This window comes from Phalaenopsis equestris, unplaced genomic scaffold (genome assembly GCF_001263595.1).
Source record: "Phalaenopsis equestris unplaced genomic scaffold, ASM126359v1 Scaffold000294, whole genome shotgun sequence".
NCBI classification, from domain to species: domain Eukaryota; kingdom Viridiplantae; phylum Streptophyta; class Magnoliopsida; order Asparagales; family Orchidaceae; genus Phalaenopsis; species Phalaenopsis equestris.
In genome coordinates, this window is record NW_018164736.1 from 672,585 (window position 1) to 691,915 (window position 19,331).

Here is a 19,331-nt window from a genome sequence, read left to right on the forward strand (position 1 = left end):
TTTGATGCAAATATGATTTTTTTTTTTTATTATTTACTTGGGGCATTTACATACATGCCACCCAATTCCTATGTATCCACAAACCACAAACACTTCAATTTTCTTCAATTTTATTTTTTTTACATTTATATCACCTAAATGTTTCACATTACATAAAAAATGTCACGGTTTTAACTTTTAAAGAGTGAAATGGAGACTTTTTATTATTTACATATCAAACTTTTAAATATTATGTTTTTGTATTTATATCACCCAACTCTGTAACATACCACTGTTTTCACTAACTTTTATGGAGTGAAATGCACGTTTTAAAACTTAGGTAAATTGGAGTGTGTTAAAAGTTTTGAGCTTAGTTGTTAGATATATAAATATATAGGAATTGGGCTGTATGTATGTAAATCTTCCTTTTAACCAATGCATTGATTATGTGAACGTGGGCGCTAATCAGTAATTACTAATTTATGTTTAGAAACATTGGACCGTTCTTGTTGAATTTTGACATAGTGGCTTTCTGTCAATGTCCCATCTTTCAAAGGACGGTGAGCTGGTATCCTTGGTCTGTTGGTGGCGATGTCACTTTAACTTTCTTCGGTCAATGGTTCGATCCCACCGTGGTGCGGGCGCTCTGAAATATTATGCTCATGGTGCACACCCCATCATAGGTGTCCGAACGCATAAGGGAAGCGGTATTTGGGGCCCACCGGACTCGAATACCATTTCCTTTTATATCAAATATTTGGTATATAATTTTGACAATAATTTTTAAAACTTTTATCACTAGGATTTGGTGGACGAATATTGTAAAACCGACATTAATTTTATTTTTCTAACAAGTCGACATTTAAAATAGTTAAAAACAAAAAAAATAAGTGTTCAAACGGTTGATTTTACTTAGTCGTTCTAAAGGTCGAATTTAGCCAGTCGCCGTTTAACGGTCGATTTTGACTGGACTAGTCACCAGTTAAAATGGGACCAGTCACCAGTTAAAATGGGTCGTTTGAAGGAAATTCTTTTTGAGGTAATTTTTCTTTAAAAATATTTTGTATTTATAGATTTATGTAATTTATGTATGAATTAATTTAATTGATAAGTAATTATTTTATTTACATGAATGGTTGGTTTGCTATAGATAAATATTTTTTGTTATAAAATTTTAAAAAAATATGCATAGATCAAAGAAATAGAAGAAGAGAGTATTTTATGTTAATTTGCTATAGATAAATATTTTACTTGTAAATCTGATATACAACAACACAACAAAGCCTTAATCCCACTCTGTGGGGTCGGGCTACATGAAATATTTTACCTGTAAAGTTTTATGTTAATTTGCTATAGATAAATATTTTACCTGTAAATCTGATATATTATTACTAATTTTTTAATATCTTTATTTTATTTATCAAAATCTATAAAAAAAATAACAATACACAATTAAAAGTGGATAATAGAAGAAATGAAAATAAAAAAAAAACCCACTGATATAGGAAAAATCTACAAAAAAAAAAAAAAAAAAAACATGTATGAGTGGAATCCATATGGCATATCACAACCTGCAACATTGTTTAAGATTATATCATTCTATATGGGGTGTAATAATTTGGTAGTCATTGGGGTTGATCTTGTAGGCAGCGGTGCTGCTAGTCATGTAAATGCTCAGGTCATTCTCCTCTTCCGGTGTAATCAAAGTGTGAGAGGACATGACATATTGTCTCTCATTCGATATGAAATATACGTCATACCTTCAAAATTATTGATCTTATAAAGGTTCTGTCATAAGGGGCATCTAGAAATACTCATGATGCTACTATGAAAGCACGCTACCCAGTTTCACATAAGAATAACATGATCCAAAATATTCTGGAAACCTAAAATCATGTGAAGGCTAAGCCTGATAAATCAAACGCAGTAAAACCGTGTACGTCAAACTCCATTGTCCAGGGTCATCATGGGTCGATCAGTGTTTGTACTTCCTTAGTGTTTCGTGCACATTTGATCAACGCCTGCACCTTTTCTGGATTGGCTTTTGTTTTCTTGTGGATGCCCCGAATGTACACTTGAGTGGGTTTAGCCTCATATTAAATTTCTCAAGTCTTTCAACAGTTTCTTTTAGATTTTTTTCTGTTGCTTGTACATTTAATTTTTTTTATTAGTGGATCATCCATATACTCCTCTTTTTTTCCTCATTTTTTGCTTTGAAAATAATACATCTATCATTCGATGGTAGGTAGAGCTAGTATTATTTATCATTTTCTCCCTAAGTGACTACCAGAGCAATGGTTCCCAACTCTCGCTAGAAAAATCATATAGTGGGCTCGCTGCTCCCGTCAATCGACCATTTTCAACCCATCTTATCAAACATTGATTTGAACAAAATGTTTATAGAGTTTCTAGTGCTGGTAAAGACACTATCAATATGGTAGTTGCTAATCAACACGTTGACGAAGATAGCGTAATTATAGGGATTCCCCATAGGTGGCAATTCCTCATCAGTGATGGTTATTGGGGGATGTGAGTTACATTAGGGAGCTATCGTGGCTGCACATTATTCTTCTGAACGGAGCCACTTCAGGCTAGCTTGGCAAGATGAGTCTCCACATCCTCCAAAGATGATGGGAACTATGTGGACAATGTGGATGGCATGGACTTGGACTAACTCATCCAAAATTACTTTTACCGGAGCTTTCCTTTATTGTTGGGTCATTGCTCCTGTAATTACAAACTTCTTAAGCTTCCCTTCCTTGATCAACTTCTATATCAGGCATTGGAGGTTAGCATTTTTCTGTGTCAAAGCCATGGTCCCCGATGGTAGGGGTGATATTTTCTTAGGGTTCCAAAAGTAAGCTCCAGTTTTCATTGGGTTCGCTCTCATGAAATAATCTTTATTTTAGATGACCTACACAATCTTGGCCATCGAAACTCTCAACAGTGTTGTCTTGGGTAATTGATGGTTAGACAGCGGATGTTCATTATACTGAGTTGGTCGTTGGTTAGGATATCAAGTATGACTCCCACAATTGTATGCTATGTTGATCACCCTGTAGTCATAAGGCGGTTTTGTATCTTCATATCAAGGATGTGCAAAAAGACATGAATCATGTCTCAATCTTCACCTTATGCTTTAGGGGGCTCCCTCCTGCGGAAGATGGGTGGAGGAAGACACTGTAGGAAACGTGGATGGAGTTATACTCCTCAACCGATATGTGGTTGTTGGTCATCTCCAACAACTCAGTTAGCATATTCGGTCGCTGCAGACCCAACGTGTACCATAAAGGTCCTTCCTTCAACCCTTAAGCTAGGGCAACATGAGCTACTTAGGGCTGCTAGTTTCACACTTATAACATCTCCTTTTGAAGCATGTAATGAATGAGTGTAAGCTGTCGTTATACTCCTGTTTGATCTCCAAGAGGGCCTATGAACTTTTTTAGGCTTTTGGGGGCTGATAAATTGCGTCAAACATTCGCTCGAAATCAGTGAACAACGTGAACACTGCCGACGATAATGTATTGAACCACTTGAGGGCTGACTTCCTTATTGTAGTAAAGAAGAGATGAAATTTCAATGTCTTGATGATCTTTAGCATACCACAATCGATTCAAACAAAACTATGTTGTATGTCAGATCGATCCTGCCCTTATAGGACTCAAATGTTGGAATTTTAAATCTCTTTTGGGGCTAGGCGTCTGAAATTAGTCGAGTGAACCCATTCTCTAGTTGTCTGGGCACCTTAGTACACCCGAGTTTCGATTAATCGGTGCCAACCCATCAGAATCGAAGTACTGACAGACGCATTCTCTTTCAAGAGCTTGAGGGGCTTTTCAGTCGTTTGACGCTTACTCTTCCTCTCTAAGGTATTATTCTCTTTCTCGAGATAGTGTGCCTCGAATAACATCCAATATTTGATCCTTCAACTCATGTATCTTCTAGTTCACAAACTTCCCGACACACTCCATATTATCAGTATCTCTTTTGTGAGTTTCTTCTCTTTGGGCTCATCTTCTAGTCTACAACATAATCCACACTCCTTAGACCTTTTAGTATGTTGAATCCTCATTTACCACTGAATCGAACCCGAGGGAATAAAGCGTAAAGAAGGAGGGACGGAGGGAGAATAATAATGATCAGTAATCGTGTCACTTCTGTTGGCATTTTCCATCTGTTTTGGCTAATTTGGCTTACCCCTTCTTAAAAAAAAAGATCCCCCTATTTATAGGGAAAATAGTAGAATATGTTGTTATTACATTCTTACCTCTACTTTAATGGGGAATATACAAAGTATTCTAGGTATTTTGCAGGTATGAGCCTATCGCTCGACAGCTCTTTGGTTGGCTGGTTGAGCTTGTTCAGCTTCGGCTCAACATGACCAGCTCGATCGGTGTTGCTGATTGGTTGAGTTTGATTGGCTTCAGGTTGATTAAACTGATTCGGTCGGCTAAGTTAGTCTGACTGTCGACTCTTGATAATATATTGGGGAACTTCTGGACATGCTGGATATAATTGCATATGCTGAGGGGTTATGTCTTCATTTAGTTGGCTTCTTCATATCAATTGATTTGGGTGTACCGTTGTCTAGTTTCTGACAAAACGATTTGGATTCAGATCATTCGGTCGCCTTTCGTGACTCGTTCGGATAAGTGGTTTTTACGAGCTTTTGTGAGCAGATTCTCATTCATTGTATTATTCTGTTCGTGACAGTTAGATTTCTCCAGGACCAACAAAGTCACATTTTCGACGTACAATTATATTTTTACTATAATATTAAAAATCCAAATGTTCTATATGTAAATATTGAAAAAATTATTTTGAATATGAAAAGATATTAAAATAATGCGATTTATAAGTAAAATCCTAAATAATTTGAGGAGAAGGCGAAGATTTATTAAGTAATAAAATAAATATAAAAAGAATGACTTTCTGAGTTGTTATTCCAATTTCGATGTCTCGGAGATTCGTGTGTTTAGCTTGGATGGCACCGAGAAAATCTACTAGCTTCTCCACAGGAGACTACGTTAACCGACCAAAAAAGCGGACCACTTAAAAAGTCCTGGAGTCTCCTCGCCATCTTTGGGTGGGTGCCTCAACGAGTAAACTTTTTTTGTTTTTTTTTGGACATTTCCTCGATCCCTCTGAAAGAGCGCACTCGGGGATAAGTAATGGGAGATAAGCACAGTAAAACGTCAGATGACTTTTCATATAAGTCCATTGACTTATTTGCTCAGTCCATATCAGCTGAGGGGACTTCTAATCTTACATAAAGGGCGCATACCCCACCGCAAACCCCAACAGCTCTCTTATCGTTCTCACTTCTTCTTGCGGCTTTCGCCTGCGATTTCCTCTTTTTTCTCCACCATGTTTTCTCTCTCTTAAACCTTAATCGGAAAAGGCGTCTCCTGTGATCTATCCGGAGGGTTTCGCTGAACCCACCAGTAGATCCGAATCGGCCAGGTAGGATCCAGCCGCCACCACCACCACAGGATCTCCGATCCGAAGTAGACCTGATTTCGCAGTTTTTCTAGTGGCCATGAGTTCTCTCAGCAGAGAGCTCGTGTTCCTGATACTGCAGTTCTTGGACGAGGAGAAGTTCAAGGAGACGGTCCATAAGTAAGGAATCTGATGAACCCCTCTTTTTGAGCCCTTATTTTTAATCCAGGAATTTCTTTTCTTCATGAATTTGTTTTGATTTTGAGCACGTGGCTTGTGAAGGTTGGAGCAGGAGTCGGGTTTTTTCTTCAATATGAAGCACTTTGAGGAGACGGTGCTCGGCGGGGACTGGGAGGAGGTGGAGAGGTATCTCTCGGGGTTTACCAAGGTGGACGATAACCGGTATTCGATGAAGATTTTTTTTGAGATTCGAAAGCAGAAGTATCTCGAGGCTTTGGATAAGTTCGTATATTTAAATCTTGTTTGCAGCAGTTTCTCGTTTTAATGGCTTTATTGATTTTTGTTTGTTTCTTATTTTTGGGTTGCCTGGGTGCTGCGTTTGCAGGAAAGAACGGTCGAAGGCTGTGGATATACTGGTTAAGGATCTCAAGGTCTTCGCCGCTTTTAACGAGGATCTTTTTAAGGAGATCACCCAGCTCTTGACCCTCGATAATTTTAGGTATTGCCCTTGAATTATTTAATTTTGGGCGCCATAAGATATCCTTTTTTATTTTGTTTCTTTTTATAGGGAAAATGAGCAGCTATCCAAATATGGAGATACCAAATCAGCAAGGGTCGTAATGCTCTCCGAGCTTAAGAAGCTGATAGAGGCTAATCCTTTGTTCCGTGACAAGCTGCAGTTCCCAAACCTTAAGAATTCGAGACTGAGGACGCTCATCAATCAGAGGTAGGATATTTTAAGAAAGCTTTATTTCCCTGGCGGCTCTGGTTTTGTGGTTTTCCAATGGCTTTGTTTTGGACAGTTTGAATTGGCAGCATCAACTGTGTAAAAATCCGAGGCCAAACCCAGATATCAAAACACTATTTTATGATCATTCTTGCTCTCAACCGAATGGTGCACGAGTGGCATCTCCTGCTCCTCCTGTTATGAACGTGATGCCTAAACAGGGGGGATTTCCTCAACTAGGTCCGCATGCAATGGGTGGAGTTATAACGGTGATTAGTAAATCTCTGAGAGCTTTGTATGAGGGCACGAAGTTAATGATATGGAGAACATGATGCATTTTTGTTTTTGTTTTGTTATCTTTTTATTTTTCAGCCATTTCAGCCACAAGCAACAAATCTTCCAACGCCTCTTGCTGGTTGGATGGCAAATGCATCCAATGGCACTCCTATGCCGCATCCAGCTATTTCGGGTGGTCCTCTTGGCCTTGCTGCTCCTCCCAGTTCAGGTGCTTAAGAGTTGCCTTAACCTTTTAGCCATGTGCTCATATCATGCTGTCTTAATTTTGTTTCAGAAATTAATAGCCTATTTTTTTACTGTGATTTGTGCAGCTTATATTCATTTTAAGCATTAATCGATCACAAATATTTTAATAGTCTTAGGAACTCTTATCCTCTATTTCTTATTTCTGGTTACTATTGAAAAATAAAGCCTCTATTCCACTAGTCTTTTTAGACGGCCTCAGCTGTAACGCATTTGGTCTATTCATTTTATTCTTATTTCTTTCATATTAGTTCAGCTACTCTCCTTATTTGTCCATTGTTTGTCTGTTGTTGTAGATCCCCTAGATCTCTAGTGGTATTATTAATCACCCTAATTTTGATTAGTGCTACATCCATAATGTCTATAATATAATTATTTTTCATTTTATCCATGTTATCTTTACAAATATCCATTTTGATGTCTATTTTTGATAATATAAACTTGCTTTTAGTGACTAATTTGTTGTTATACTCTAAATGCGTACAACATTGCTAGTCTAACTATGTTTATAAAACCTATTTTATGTCTCTATGGTTTTCTTTTATTGTATAGTGTCTCGAGGCACTGCAAGTTACTTCCCAATTTTAATGTAGTTATTCAAAATGCCAAACATTTTCCTCATCAAACATTCATTATTGTCGGACTATTGTGGACTTCTCAATGTCGTACTCAGAGCCTTTTGTTAATCAATGTAGCTGCTCTGTTGAAGCGCCCTGTGACACCGAACAGCAACCCTCCTGTGGATTATCACTCTGCAGATTCAGAGCATGTTCTTAAAAGGCCACGCCCTTTGGGAATATCTGAGGAGGTAGCTCGTTGATTCTTCCTTTTATTCGAGTTAACCATTTTATAGCATTTCTCTCACTGAGAACTTTTATTTATAGTTTTTTCAAGTGAACTAGATGCTTCTTTATAAATGTGTAACATCCTTTAATTTGTGACCGCTACAGGTTGCCCTACCCAATGCTCACTTGCCCATAGGATATGCTAGCATTCCTAGGAACCAATTCAATACTGACGAGTTGCCAAAGAATTTAGCTGTGACTTTAACTCAAGGGTCTAGTGTAATGAGCATGGATTTTCATCCTTCTCAGCCAACCCTTCTTCTAGGTTAGCGCTTTATTTACTCGGCTGTATTTTTTTAATTCTAATGGAAATGTGTTATATCTTGTAACTTAAGGGTTTGGGATTGACTATTAGCATTTCTCTTCCAGTTGGCACCAATGTTGGTGATATTGCTGTATGGGAGGTTTCCTCTAGAGAAAGACTCTCTCATAGAAATTTTAAAGTCTGGGAACTTTCAGCATGCTCAACTCTCCTGCAGGTATTTTGAACTTTTTGGGGTTTGCATGTAGTTTTCCTTGATTCTTTATGATTAACTGTATCCTTTTCGATGTTATGGTGATCAGTCCGCTTTGGTTAAGGATCCTGCCATATCTGTTAACCGCGTTCTTTGGAGTCCTGATGGCAATCAGTTTGGTTAGTTAAAATGTGAAACTGGTCTTTTCCTTTTTGCTCAAAAGATTTTATGTATTAAATATTTTAGATGCAGCATGCGCGGCTTTTACAGCTGTATATGGCTTTAGAGAAATTTTGGAAATCATTCATCTTGTTGGAGCAAATTAGTTAAAAATCCCAAATATGTTTGATGAATATTTTAAGCTGACCTTCTTCACTCAGGTATTGCGTATTCCAAGCACCTTGTGCACTTGTACAATTACAATGGCCGTGATGATCTATTACAACACTTGGAGGTACTTTCATCACTTATTTTTTTTCATTTGGACATAGCAATCTTTGCTCACAAACAGCATTCATTATTGTCCCTTTTTTTGGCGGCGTACTTGATCATCAGATTGATGCCCATAGTGGTGGGGTAAATGACATTGCTTTTTCTCAACCAAACAAGCAATTGTGCATTGTGACTTGTGGAGATGACAAAACTATCAAGGTTTTATATGATTCACTGGCATGATGGTTAGACTTGAAAATTTTTATGAACCGATTCTTGACAATCTTGTACTGCAGGTTTGGGATGCCACAACTGGTGCCGTACAGTATACTTACGAAGGTCACGAGGCCCCTGTTTACTCCATTTGCCCGCATTCAAAAGAAAATATTCATGTAATTTCCTCCACATCTTTTAGATCTTTGGTTTGGACACAGAATTTGTTGTACTTTATGAAGTCATTCTGAACCTTATATCTCTTTTATTCAGTTTATCTTCTCCACTTCCCTTGATGGCAAAATAAAGGCTTGGTTGTATGATAATGGGGGCTCAAGAGTGGATTACACAGCACCTGGTCAATGGTGTACTACCATGGCCTATAGTGCTGATGGAACAAGGTTGCTGATCTCTATTATTATTTATTATATGACCTGGCTTGATATGATTGCTATCATCTATTTTGTTAATTTTGGCATTACTCTTTGTGAAAAATTCTGGTTTTGTGCTTGCACATATGCAGGTTATTCTCATGTGGTACCAGTAAAGAGGGAGATTCATATATTGTTGAGTGGAATGAAAGTGAAGGTTCTGTGAAGAGAACATATTCTGGTTTCAGGAAAAGATCAATGGGTGTTGTGCAATTTGATACAACAAAAAATCGATTTTTGGCTGCTGGAGATGATTTCATGGTCAAGTTCTGGGATATGGACAACACTAACCTTCTGACAACAGCTGATGCGGAGGGTGGATTGTCGGTAATAATTTAATTGATTGATCTTTTTTATCTTTACTCTTCATTTTTTCTAGGATATTCCTTTGTTAAGATGTCAATTTATTGCATGGAAATCTCATTAGGCTTCTCCACGCATACGCTTCAACAAATTAGGATCGCTTCTAGCAGTTTCTACTGGTGACAATTGTATTAAGATTTTGGCAAATGCTGAGGGATTTCAACTGCTTCGTTCATTTGAAGGTCGACTTTACAGTGTTGCAAGATCAGTTTCTGAGGCAAAGGTTGGTTATCGCTATTTACTTGATGTTTTGGGCCTTTATATTATTTTTGTTGTTGATTTGTATTTTTATATACTCCAGCTAAACAGATACAACCATCCTTTAATGCTGCAGGCACCGACTATTAGCTCTTTGGGTGCTGTGAGTGCTATGCCTGGAATTAGTGTTGCCATTGCTGATCGTAGTAGCATAGTTGCCCCTATTGTTGGATTGGTAATATAGATCATCCTGCTGTTGATTGTCTATATTTTTAATATGTTTTCTAAATCTAGCCTGCCTTGAATTTATATCTTGCTTTACATTGTTGGAGGTTAACCAAAGTTTCTTGGTACTGTTGTAGAATGGTGATAATCGTAATATTGCTGATGTAAAGCCAAAAATTATTGATGAGCCAGTTGACAAATCTAAGATATGGAAACTTACGGAAATCAATGAACCATCTCAGTGTTGTTCTCTTAGGCTTCCAGATAATCTACTTGCCGTAAAGGTGAGGATTTCTTGTGCTGCTTGTCTCTATACGATTTATAGAGATTTCATATTTATTGTTTGTCTTATTTATGTCTAACGCAACACACTAGTTAGAGTGTTAAATGTTTTACTTACATGCAAAGTTAACTATTGCTTTCTTTTCAGCAAGTATTATTTGGATCCTGTTATTAAACAATGATCAAGCTATGAAAGCCTTGAATTTATTGTTCACTGTTATTTTTTTTTAAATTGCATTGTGTTCTTATAATTATCAAAGGGCTACATAGATTATTATTAAATTATTTTGATACATTTTATATGGTTAGGCTTTATAAAATGTGTCACTTCTTCAAGCCATGATGCTAGTAAATCACCGTCCCAAAAGCTTCTAGAGGCAATGTTTTTCGCAAATTATGAGTGCTGTGAAAAGTTATGCTCTAGTTAGTTACTTGTGCTCTAGTCAGTCTTCAAGAATTGCTCAATTGAGGCGCAAATTAATGTCCTTTGCCAAGGTGTTTCTTTCTAATTCGAAGGTTCACCAATATTTAATTGTGGGCACAAAAATATGCGAAAAAGACCAACATAAAAAAAAAAAACATGCTGGGGTTTACTAGCGAACCTTTTGCCAGTTAAGGGTTTGTTTGGGGCAGCTTATTAGGGTGCAACGACGTTTTACATTTTGAAAACGCCGCCACACTGTTTGGAAAGAACGTTTGCCAAGCGTTTCGCTGCCGCACCCGCGTTCGCGTTCGAGGTTTTGTTAATAGGCTTTTATGTTGGTACTCTCCCGTGTCCCGCGTCCGTGACCCGCGTTGCCCTAAGAATTCCAGAGGTGCCTGCCTCTCCCTCTCTGATTTTCGTTTTTCCTTCTTCACCCTAGAGGAGTTCGACACTTCTCATTCGAGTTATGTTTCACTAGCTTCGATCATTGGTAAGAGAACATGTTTCCCAAACAGAACCTAAATGTAGCGAAGTCTGTCATATTTTTAGCTTTGAGCCAACAAGAATCAAATAATGCTTCTAATTTTGTTTGAAAAAGGTAGGGAGCAATATTTCTAAGTATATGAACTTTGGATGATCCAAGTGATTGTGCTATTATAACATGATGACATTCTCATAATCCATACTATAAGATGAAACTTCATATTTTTTTTTGTGGATTGCCTCTCGGGTTCATCTTTCTTTAAGAGATCTTCAATCATCTTCTTAATACCATTTTTCCCCAAATTCAAGACTTGAAATTCACAAATGTTTTGATGAAAGTAGAAACACAATTAAAATTCTTTATATTTTTATAATTGGGAATAAGGTTTCAATAGAATTTTGGAGAATGAAGTGGAAATTTTAACCATAGTGTCATTTGAAAGTATGGTAATATCAATGCCAAGAAATATAAGAAGGGGTGCGTATGCAATTAAAATATCTAGAATTAGGTTTATACTTATAAAAAATTGTATCATCACCAATTATTTGATAAGAAGCAACTGAGCTGATAATTCTTGTTTTTGCTTTTTTAGATGTAAATATTAGTGTTTAGAGGGTTACTGTTTTGAACAACATAAATTGAACTCATGGCAATGTAGTGGTTTGAAGGTTTTTTCTTAGATGTTCCTGTTTGTTGTGTATTTGGAGGAATTTTTTTATTTTTTGGTTGAATAGAATTAATTTAGATGATATTGAAGTCTTAGGGTGTGATTGTTTGAGCTTTTAAAACCATGTTTTCAACCTAACAGGCATTTTAGGGTGTTTGATTCGTGTGTTTAGGTCATCCGGTCCCGAACGCGGTTTGGCATTACTGTGCTTTTGCAAATGCAGGTGGCTAGCGTTTTGCGGTTTGCGAATAAACAATCCCCCTCGGCTCGCAATTCTACCCTCGCTTTGCCTTGGTCGTCGACATTGTATTGCTTGAGATCTTCTTACGCTCCATCTCCGCTCCTCCGCTCGTATTTCTCTTCCAAGCAGGGTAACCGCCGCTGCTGCAATAGTAGAAGAAGCCCTTTACTTCTCTTCGGCGTCAGGCCTAGGAGTCCACCGACAACGCCTTCTCCTCTACTTCGTTTTAGCTTCATATCCTCTGTGAATTCTTGTATCGGTTCTCTCCTTTTTTTCATTTTTTTCTTTAAATCCATGGAAATTTATTGCTATGCTTAGCTTAAATATGAGTGAAGTAAATGAAATCAAATGAAATCCAACCAATTTGGAATTTCGTTATGAACCATTTTGGAGTTTCGTTATGAATTTGCTGTCATTGACTTGAGTTTTGAATTTTATTGTTTTTGAATATTTTTTCAATCAGATTCTCAACATCCAAATGCAGCCTGTATTGCACACATACCACAAAATTCTTATTTATATACTATTATACTTATCATGAACTATATATAAAAAGTTTTATTACTTTTATATAAATCTAGAGATATCTCATAAATAAACTTTAATATACACACACACACACACAACAAATAATTAGATCAAGATTTTTTATAGGGCTATAAAAATATATCAAAATCAGTTAATTCTCTTTCCAACAACATCAAGTGTATTAAAAATTTTACTTAATATGAACAGAAGGTTATTTCAAACATTTATCCACAACTAGCACTTTCAAAACCAAAATTTTCAAATGGTTCAACTGCTTCCGAAACACTAGCTTTTAAACAACAAATTTTTCAGAATAGCATTTAAACAAAAATTTCGCACAACCACAACTAAAACAAACACATCCTTAATATTGTTTGTGATTTTTAGGTAGGAGTTTTTTCAGTTTATCTTTTCAATAGTTATCAGCTTATCATGTCTTGTTTTATGACAATGATTGATTTAAGGTTTGTTTATCTTTTCATATGTCTCATCCCTATAGTTGAATTTGGTTATGTGGGCTGCAAGGGCAAAATTATTCTCGTGACTTATTGGGTGTCGCCAATATTATCTTTCTTTTATTTTTTTTTTCCTCTTAGAATCTTAGAGAAGGCTTCATAAATTTTGGGAAGTGAGTTCATGTTTAAGATTCCCTTATGAAAATTGTTTGGAATTTTTTTTAATCTTCATAGAAACTTGGACATCCTTTTTTGTTCTAACACGCTTTTTGCATCACGACCAATGAGCAAAAGAGTTGAAATAAACTGTGATAGAATGGTCATCTTGTCATAGATCTTATAGAGTGCTCTTGATTTGAATAAGGTTTGAGCAACGTTGAAATAGATCTCTTCTACCACATCCCAAAATTTTTTGGTGGTTTCATAGTACATGAAATTTTTCTTCAATTTCATTTGTTATGGAATTCATTAGCCATGACAGTGCCATACTATTTTCCACCTTATATGTCCAAAACTTGGTATTTTTCATTTGGTGCATCAACTAATTTTTTAAGATGATCTTCCTTGTCTTTCCCACAAATAATCATTTCTGGTAATTGAGACTATTGAATATAGTTTTACCTATTATCTTTGATAAGATGGTCCTTTTGATTAGGATAAACAGAACAAGATTAGATGTCATCTCAATCATGCAAAGGGATGGAACAGGAGAATATGGGGAAAATTTTGAGGAAGAGCGCATGGAATTTCTTTGATACCATATAGAAATATGTGAAAGAGTTTATTGATTTATTTCTTCGAGGATCTAATGATATGTTAGGTACACATAGAGGAGATGATTTATAGTTTTGTCATGGAAGACAAATTACTTTCCTACACAAAAATAACTAAAAAGGAGATGATACCATATAGAAATATGTGAAAGAGTTTATTGATTTATTTCTTCGAGGATCTAATGATATGTTAGGTACACATAGAGGAGATGATTTATAGTTTTGCCATGGCTGACAAATTACTTTCATACACAAAAACAACTAAAAAGGAAATATAATATGCATGATTTGAGTGTTTGAATTCAAATCTCTTTTATATGTAATGACAAATAAAGAAAAAAATGAGCAATGCTATTGAATGATGAGGTGGACAGGGTAATCTTGAAATTCATGGGCATATGCAGCTATACTGAAAAGAAGAGTTATGATTTCTCTAAAATTCATAGACATTAGCAACAACTAATAAAGATTTACCTTGAACGCCCTCAAGTAGAGCCCATCATTAAAAAACATTATCCGCTATAAAATTCCATGCCAAAAAAAACATCTAGTTTCTAACTTGTTGTGCTATTAGCCTATTCAACAAATGAAAGAAATTGATTATGAAGGCATGTCATAATTTTCAAAATGTTTTGCTTGTAGAACTCTAGATTAAACAAAAAATCTTATACTTAATTTTTAGTTAATGTTTTATTAATGTGAGTTTAATAATTATCAATATTATAAAGATATTATTACAATTTCTTCTAAATTAAGGGAATGTACTATTAAGTAAAATATTGAATGTTTTTGAGTAAAAGTTAAGAAATACAGGTGTTATACTCTGTTTACTCTACTCAAGTCAGCTAATTCTAAAGTCAGTTTGATTTCATAACCCTATTACCTCATACAAAATCAAAATTTTTTGTTGAAGAATTGAATCACGATCTGTCATAGAAGAATTGGGCTATATGATCAAAATCACATCTTGTAAAAGTATAGCTGCAGGAGCCACACACATCTCCTAATACTTAAAAAAATCTAGAGGAACCAATTTTTTTTTTTAAATCTTTTTGAAATTGCTACTATAATTTGCTATAGTACTTGCTATTGAAACCAAAGAAGAAAGAAGACACGGATTATGTTATACAATTAGATTATTTGATGAAACTATAAAAGCATATGCTTAGAAAAATCAAAGTAATAAGGGAATCAATTTGCTTTTATTATAATTAAACATATGAGGCTACTATGGAAGTGCTCATGTCAAGTAATTGAAAAATACTAATAAACAAACCAATGATTAAAAAATATTTTTGTTTGTTATGTTGAACTTATTATTAGTGCACGCGGGCGCGCCTATAATAATAAGGTTTTTAAGTGCATGTTATTTTCATATCACATATATTTAATAAAACCTTTGCTAAAATAAAATAAATTAAAATATTATATAAAACTTAGATTATAGCGGTCTTAGGATTAGTAAATTAAAAGATTGAGCACATCATAGGCAATTTAGTTGATCTAAAATTGATTAATTTTAGTCAAAATTGTTTTAAGAACAAAATAACCCTAAACCTTAAACTATAAATATATATTGTGCCGCTCGCTGCGGCTCTTTGGTTAACATCTGCGAAGTCAGTTCTAAGTCCCCTAGGGTCATGGGTTTGAGCCCATCTGAGTGCATCTGCCTTGCAACTAGGGTCACGGGTTTGAGTCCATCTAAACGCATCTTGCCTTGCAGCTAGGGTCACGGGTTTGAGTCCATCTAAACGCATCTGTCTTGCAGCTTAGGATCGAGTGGTTAGACACATAAGGGTGGTGGGGGCTCATATCACAGTCTCCGACCATTCTTTAATAAACACACACACACACAGAAGCATGCATTCTGCATATGCAAGGCCTTGAAATCAGGACTTCTTGGTTGACATCATGCATTCTGCATGTGCAAGGCCTTGAAATCAGGACTTCTTGGTTGACATACTTTTAAGCGCCGACAGCCTTGCATAAGAACAAAATAATATTTAAGTGTGATAGGTGCCTTGCATAAGAACAAAATAATATTTAAGTGTGATTCTAGGACAATGTGCCTTTGTTGACCTCAATTTTCGTGAGGTCTAGTATTCTACATGTAAGTATCTTGAATAAGTCTGATAAAAGTTGTCAACAAGGTGATGCAAAAGAGAATATAGGCCTTAGTGTTCATGTTATAACCTAAAGTAACTTTTATGTAAAATAATTTGGATTTATAGGTGGGTATAATCTTTAGTGTCAAGGTAGGGTTAGAAAAATACCTTAAGAGTTAGTTTTACATAATAAGAGAATGTCATGAACACTTTAGGGTAAAATTTATAAATTGCAATTTCAATTGTGTATTTTATGTAGATCTTAGTGTGGATCTATAAATAAGTCATCAGTAATTAAGTTGGATACCTAAAAAATTAGAATGTATGTAGGGATATGTGGTTAAACTTAGAAAGGTGGATTCTTAGGAAGACAATATTGGTAACTCCTATAAAAAATTAGATGGTAAAAAATAGACTTAGTTGATTTGGGTATATAACATAGTGTGGAAAGTGCAATGGTAAAATATTTTCATAAAATACATGTGAAGTGGTACATACTGCAAATAGCAAACATCATGGGGAAGAAGGCACGACTTGGTACATTCTATGTTATTAGTAATGCAAGGTTCATGTGTGTAAGATGTCTGTGCTATTTGCCCTCGATACATGTATTTCACATTACTCACATTGGAGCATACTTTATTCTTATTTTTTAATTGGAGAAATGCTATTTACTAGTGGTTTTTTAAAGTATTTATGATGGTGCTCTTTTTACATAATTAAACAATGATGAAGCCTTGCAAACCTTGTAGGGGTTGGGTTACTCTCATTTTTTATAGTTTTTAGAGATTTTAATGCGGTGTTTTTTGTTTGATTATTAAAATCATCTTTAGTGTTATCTGTTAGAACTAATGGCTTGTTCTATTGTTCTAAATGCGGCATTTTTATTAGTTCTATGCAAGTATTTTTTTTGTTATTCTTTTGTTTGTCTACAACGTTAAGTTTTTATTTTTTATCTTTTATTTTAGAGAATGAGTAAAATTTTGTTTATTCAATTGACAATTATTCAATCGTTGTTGTTGGAATTGATTGATTTTATTAGGAGACTTTATTGAAATTTAAATTAGTTCTTTGAATTCAATAATTGTTGTTGGAATTGATTGATTTTATTAGGAGAATTTAGCTAAATTTAAGTTAGTTCTTTGAAATTTATTTTGCTCGCTTTTGCTAGTATTATAAGTTTGTTGTTCTGGTTTATTTGATTTTTATTTCTCTAGCACATAACCTTTGATTTTATATTTGTATAGTTTTATTTTCTAGACTTTTTTGGTATTCTTAGGACATTTTTTCCTCTTTCTTTTTTTTTTTTTGCAATTTTTTGTTAAAATAATGTGTTTTGCTATAAATATTGCACCGTGGGAGTGTTGTTCGCTGATTTGTCTTACTTTTTGAGGTGTTTTCCATGGGTTGTGCGTGCACCACGGCTCTACCCAGCCATTTGTGCCAGTGTGCCTTTTTATTTTAACAAGTATGATTAGAAAGGAAAGAGGAAGTGACTTAGCATGGAAACAAAGGTGTGTTATGGAGATTTATGATTAGAATTTTTTGCTGGTGGCTATGGAAATCTTACATTAGATTTTTTGAGATGGCCATGAAAATTAAGCCATTAAGATAAATTAAATGAGAAGTAAAGAGGAAGAGAGTGTAGAAATGAGGGAGTTGATAGAGAGAAAAGAGGAGAGAAAAGGGGGCTTACCATCCAGGCAAGTTTCAAATCAACGTCGAATCAATCTCATAATTTACTACATGGCTTTTGATAGAAAGAATGCATCTAGTTTTTCAGATGCCTGTTTTTTAAACTTATTTAAAGATATAAAACCAAGACATCAAAATTCGGTCATCCCATGAGGTGGGCTGCCAGTAAAGGCCTTAAGTGTCCTGAGTGAACTACAATATGCTCTGGGCCTGACTTTAGACCAATGTTGTTTTTGAAACTACATTGATTTTTAATGTTCATTTTAACCATGCTGTTCTTGGATAACCTAAACTGAATCAGTCTGATCTGTTTTGCCTTAGATTTGGTTTGAGGCTGCTGCATCAGGTTTAGGATGAATGGTTGGAATTTATTGAAAATAAAGCTAAATTCTTATGCAAAACTCAACAAGAGTGAATGATGAAGAAATTCACGAAGCCAGACCATGATAAGGTTAATGATGATGTCTGCTATTTCTTGAAGATCTTGATGCTAGTCTAACATCATTTCCTTTTTATCGAGCTCTGCATTTGCTTTTGTACTGGCATAGTATTGAAGAAGTGGGGGCAATCAGATTATGTGAGGTTGGTGAATTTAAATTGTATGTGAAATTTGTTATGACGTACATTCGCAGCATTCATACAATGATGCCTCATTTAGTCTTTTATAATTATGTGATGAGTTCACCGTCAAAAGAGCTTCTTGAGCTAAGATTATCCTTTTGAAACAGTCATGATTGGAACTTTTGATCCTCTTCTCGGAGCACATAATCTTCTGGGCAATATGTTTAAATTTAAGTCTTATCTACTCCCAAATCTTACTTGAAATAGTTTTGTGCATTTGTTTGTTTATTGAATTTTAAATTTTACCACTTCAAGGTGATGCGTTATGCTCATATGCCTCAGCTTACTTTTTGATGTCTTTTTGGTCCGGCAGGTTGCCAGATTGATTTATACTAATTCAGGTCATGCGATTTTGGCTTTAGCATCCAATGCTGTTCACAAGCTATGGAAATGGCAGAAAACCGACAGAAATGTCACTTTGAAGGTGATTATTGCCCATTTTTTTCTCTAGTTTGAATAGGTCAAATGCTTCATTTATCTAATATCTGACTAAGGTTCTATCTACAGGCAACTGCAGCTGTGGCGCCACAGATATGGCAACCTACAAGTGGCATATTGATGACCAATGAAATCAGTGATATAAATCCCGAAGAAGCTATTCACTGTTTTGCACTGTCCAAGAATGATTCATATGTCATGTCTGCATCTGGCGGGAAGATATCCCTCTTTAATATGATGACATTCAAGGTGACTTATTTCATTTGGCTAAAACCTGATGTTATTGAACAGCTTTTATCCATATTTATTAGGTTTACTTTCCTTTTCAATCCTTACATATTAATTATATCTACGCTTATGTTGCCCATAAATTCTATTTTTCTTGAACAAACCAAATATACTGAAGTTGCTTGTCATTTTATATTGATCATTTCTAAGAAGTTTACTCGGTGCTTTCAATTCGATGCAAGTGGATTATATTTTTGCCAGAGTTTAGAGCATTTATCATTTTCTTATTTATGTAATAAGCTAGATTTAACTGATATTTTGCTGCAACTTGTGGGGGTGGGGGGGGGGGGGGGGTGGGGTGTC

At 35.3% G+C, this 19,331-nt stretch overlaps 1 protein-coding gene across 2 annotated transcripts in view; it reads left to right on the top strand.

The window, feature by feature from the left end:
• The first annotated feature begins 5,264 nt into the window (after nt 1-5,264).
• LOC110025182 (protein TPR3-like) overlaps nt 5,265-19,331 on the top strand; it is an 18,152-nt gene continuing 4,085 nt past the window's right edge. The window contains exons 1-20 of one of the 2 annotated variants that reach the window (XM_020725493.1): nt 5,265-5,598; nt 5,701-5,880; nt 5,984-6,097; nt 6,167-6,325; nt 6,402-6,594; nt 6,698-6,830; nt 7,561-7,673; nt 7,816-7,975; nt 8,080-8,189; nt 8,275-8,344; nt 8,546-8,619; nt 8,721-8,816; nt 8,894-8,989; nt 9,084-9,211; nt 9,334-9,568; nt 9,669-9,827; nt 9,906-10,037; nt 10,165-10,311; nt 18,616-18,726; nt 18,810-18,989. In XM_020725493.1, coding sequence (XP_020581152.1) covers nt 5,519-5,598; nt 5,701-5,880; nt 5,984-6,097; nt 6,167-6,325; nt 6,402-6,594; nt 6,698-6,830; nt 7,561-7,673; nt 7,816-7,975; nt 8,080-8,189; nt 8,275-8,344; nt 8,546-8,619; nt 8,721-8,816; nt 8,894-8,989; nt 9,084-9,211; nt 9,334-9,568; nt 9,669-9,827; nt 9,906-10,037; nt 10,165-10,311; nt 18,616-18,726; nt 18,810-18,989 — 2,670 coding nt within the window. In that variant the 5' untranslated portion in view covers nt 5,265-5,518. The remainder of the gene's footprint in view (nt 5,599-5,700; nt 5,881-5,983; nt 6,098-6,166; nt 6,326-6,401; nt 6,595-6,697; nt 6,831-7,560; nt 7,674-7,815; nt 7,976-8,079; nt 8,190-8,274; nt 8,345-8,545; nt 8,620-8,720; nt 8,817-8,893; nt 8,990-9,083; nt 9,212-9,333; nt 9,569-9,668; nt 9,828-9,905; nt 10,038-10,164; nt 10,312-18,615; nt 18,727-18,809; nt 18,990-19,331) is intronic. The other variant, XM_020725494.1, reaches the window with a different exon arrangement.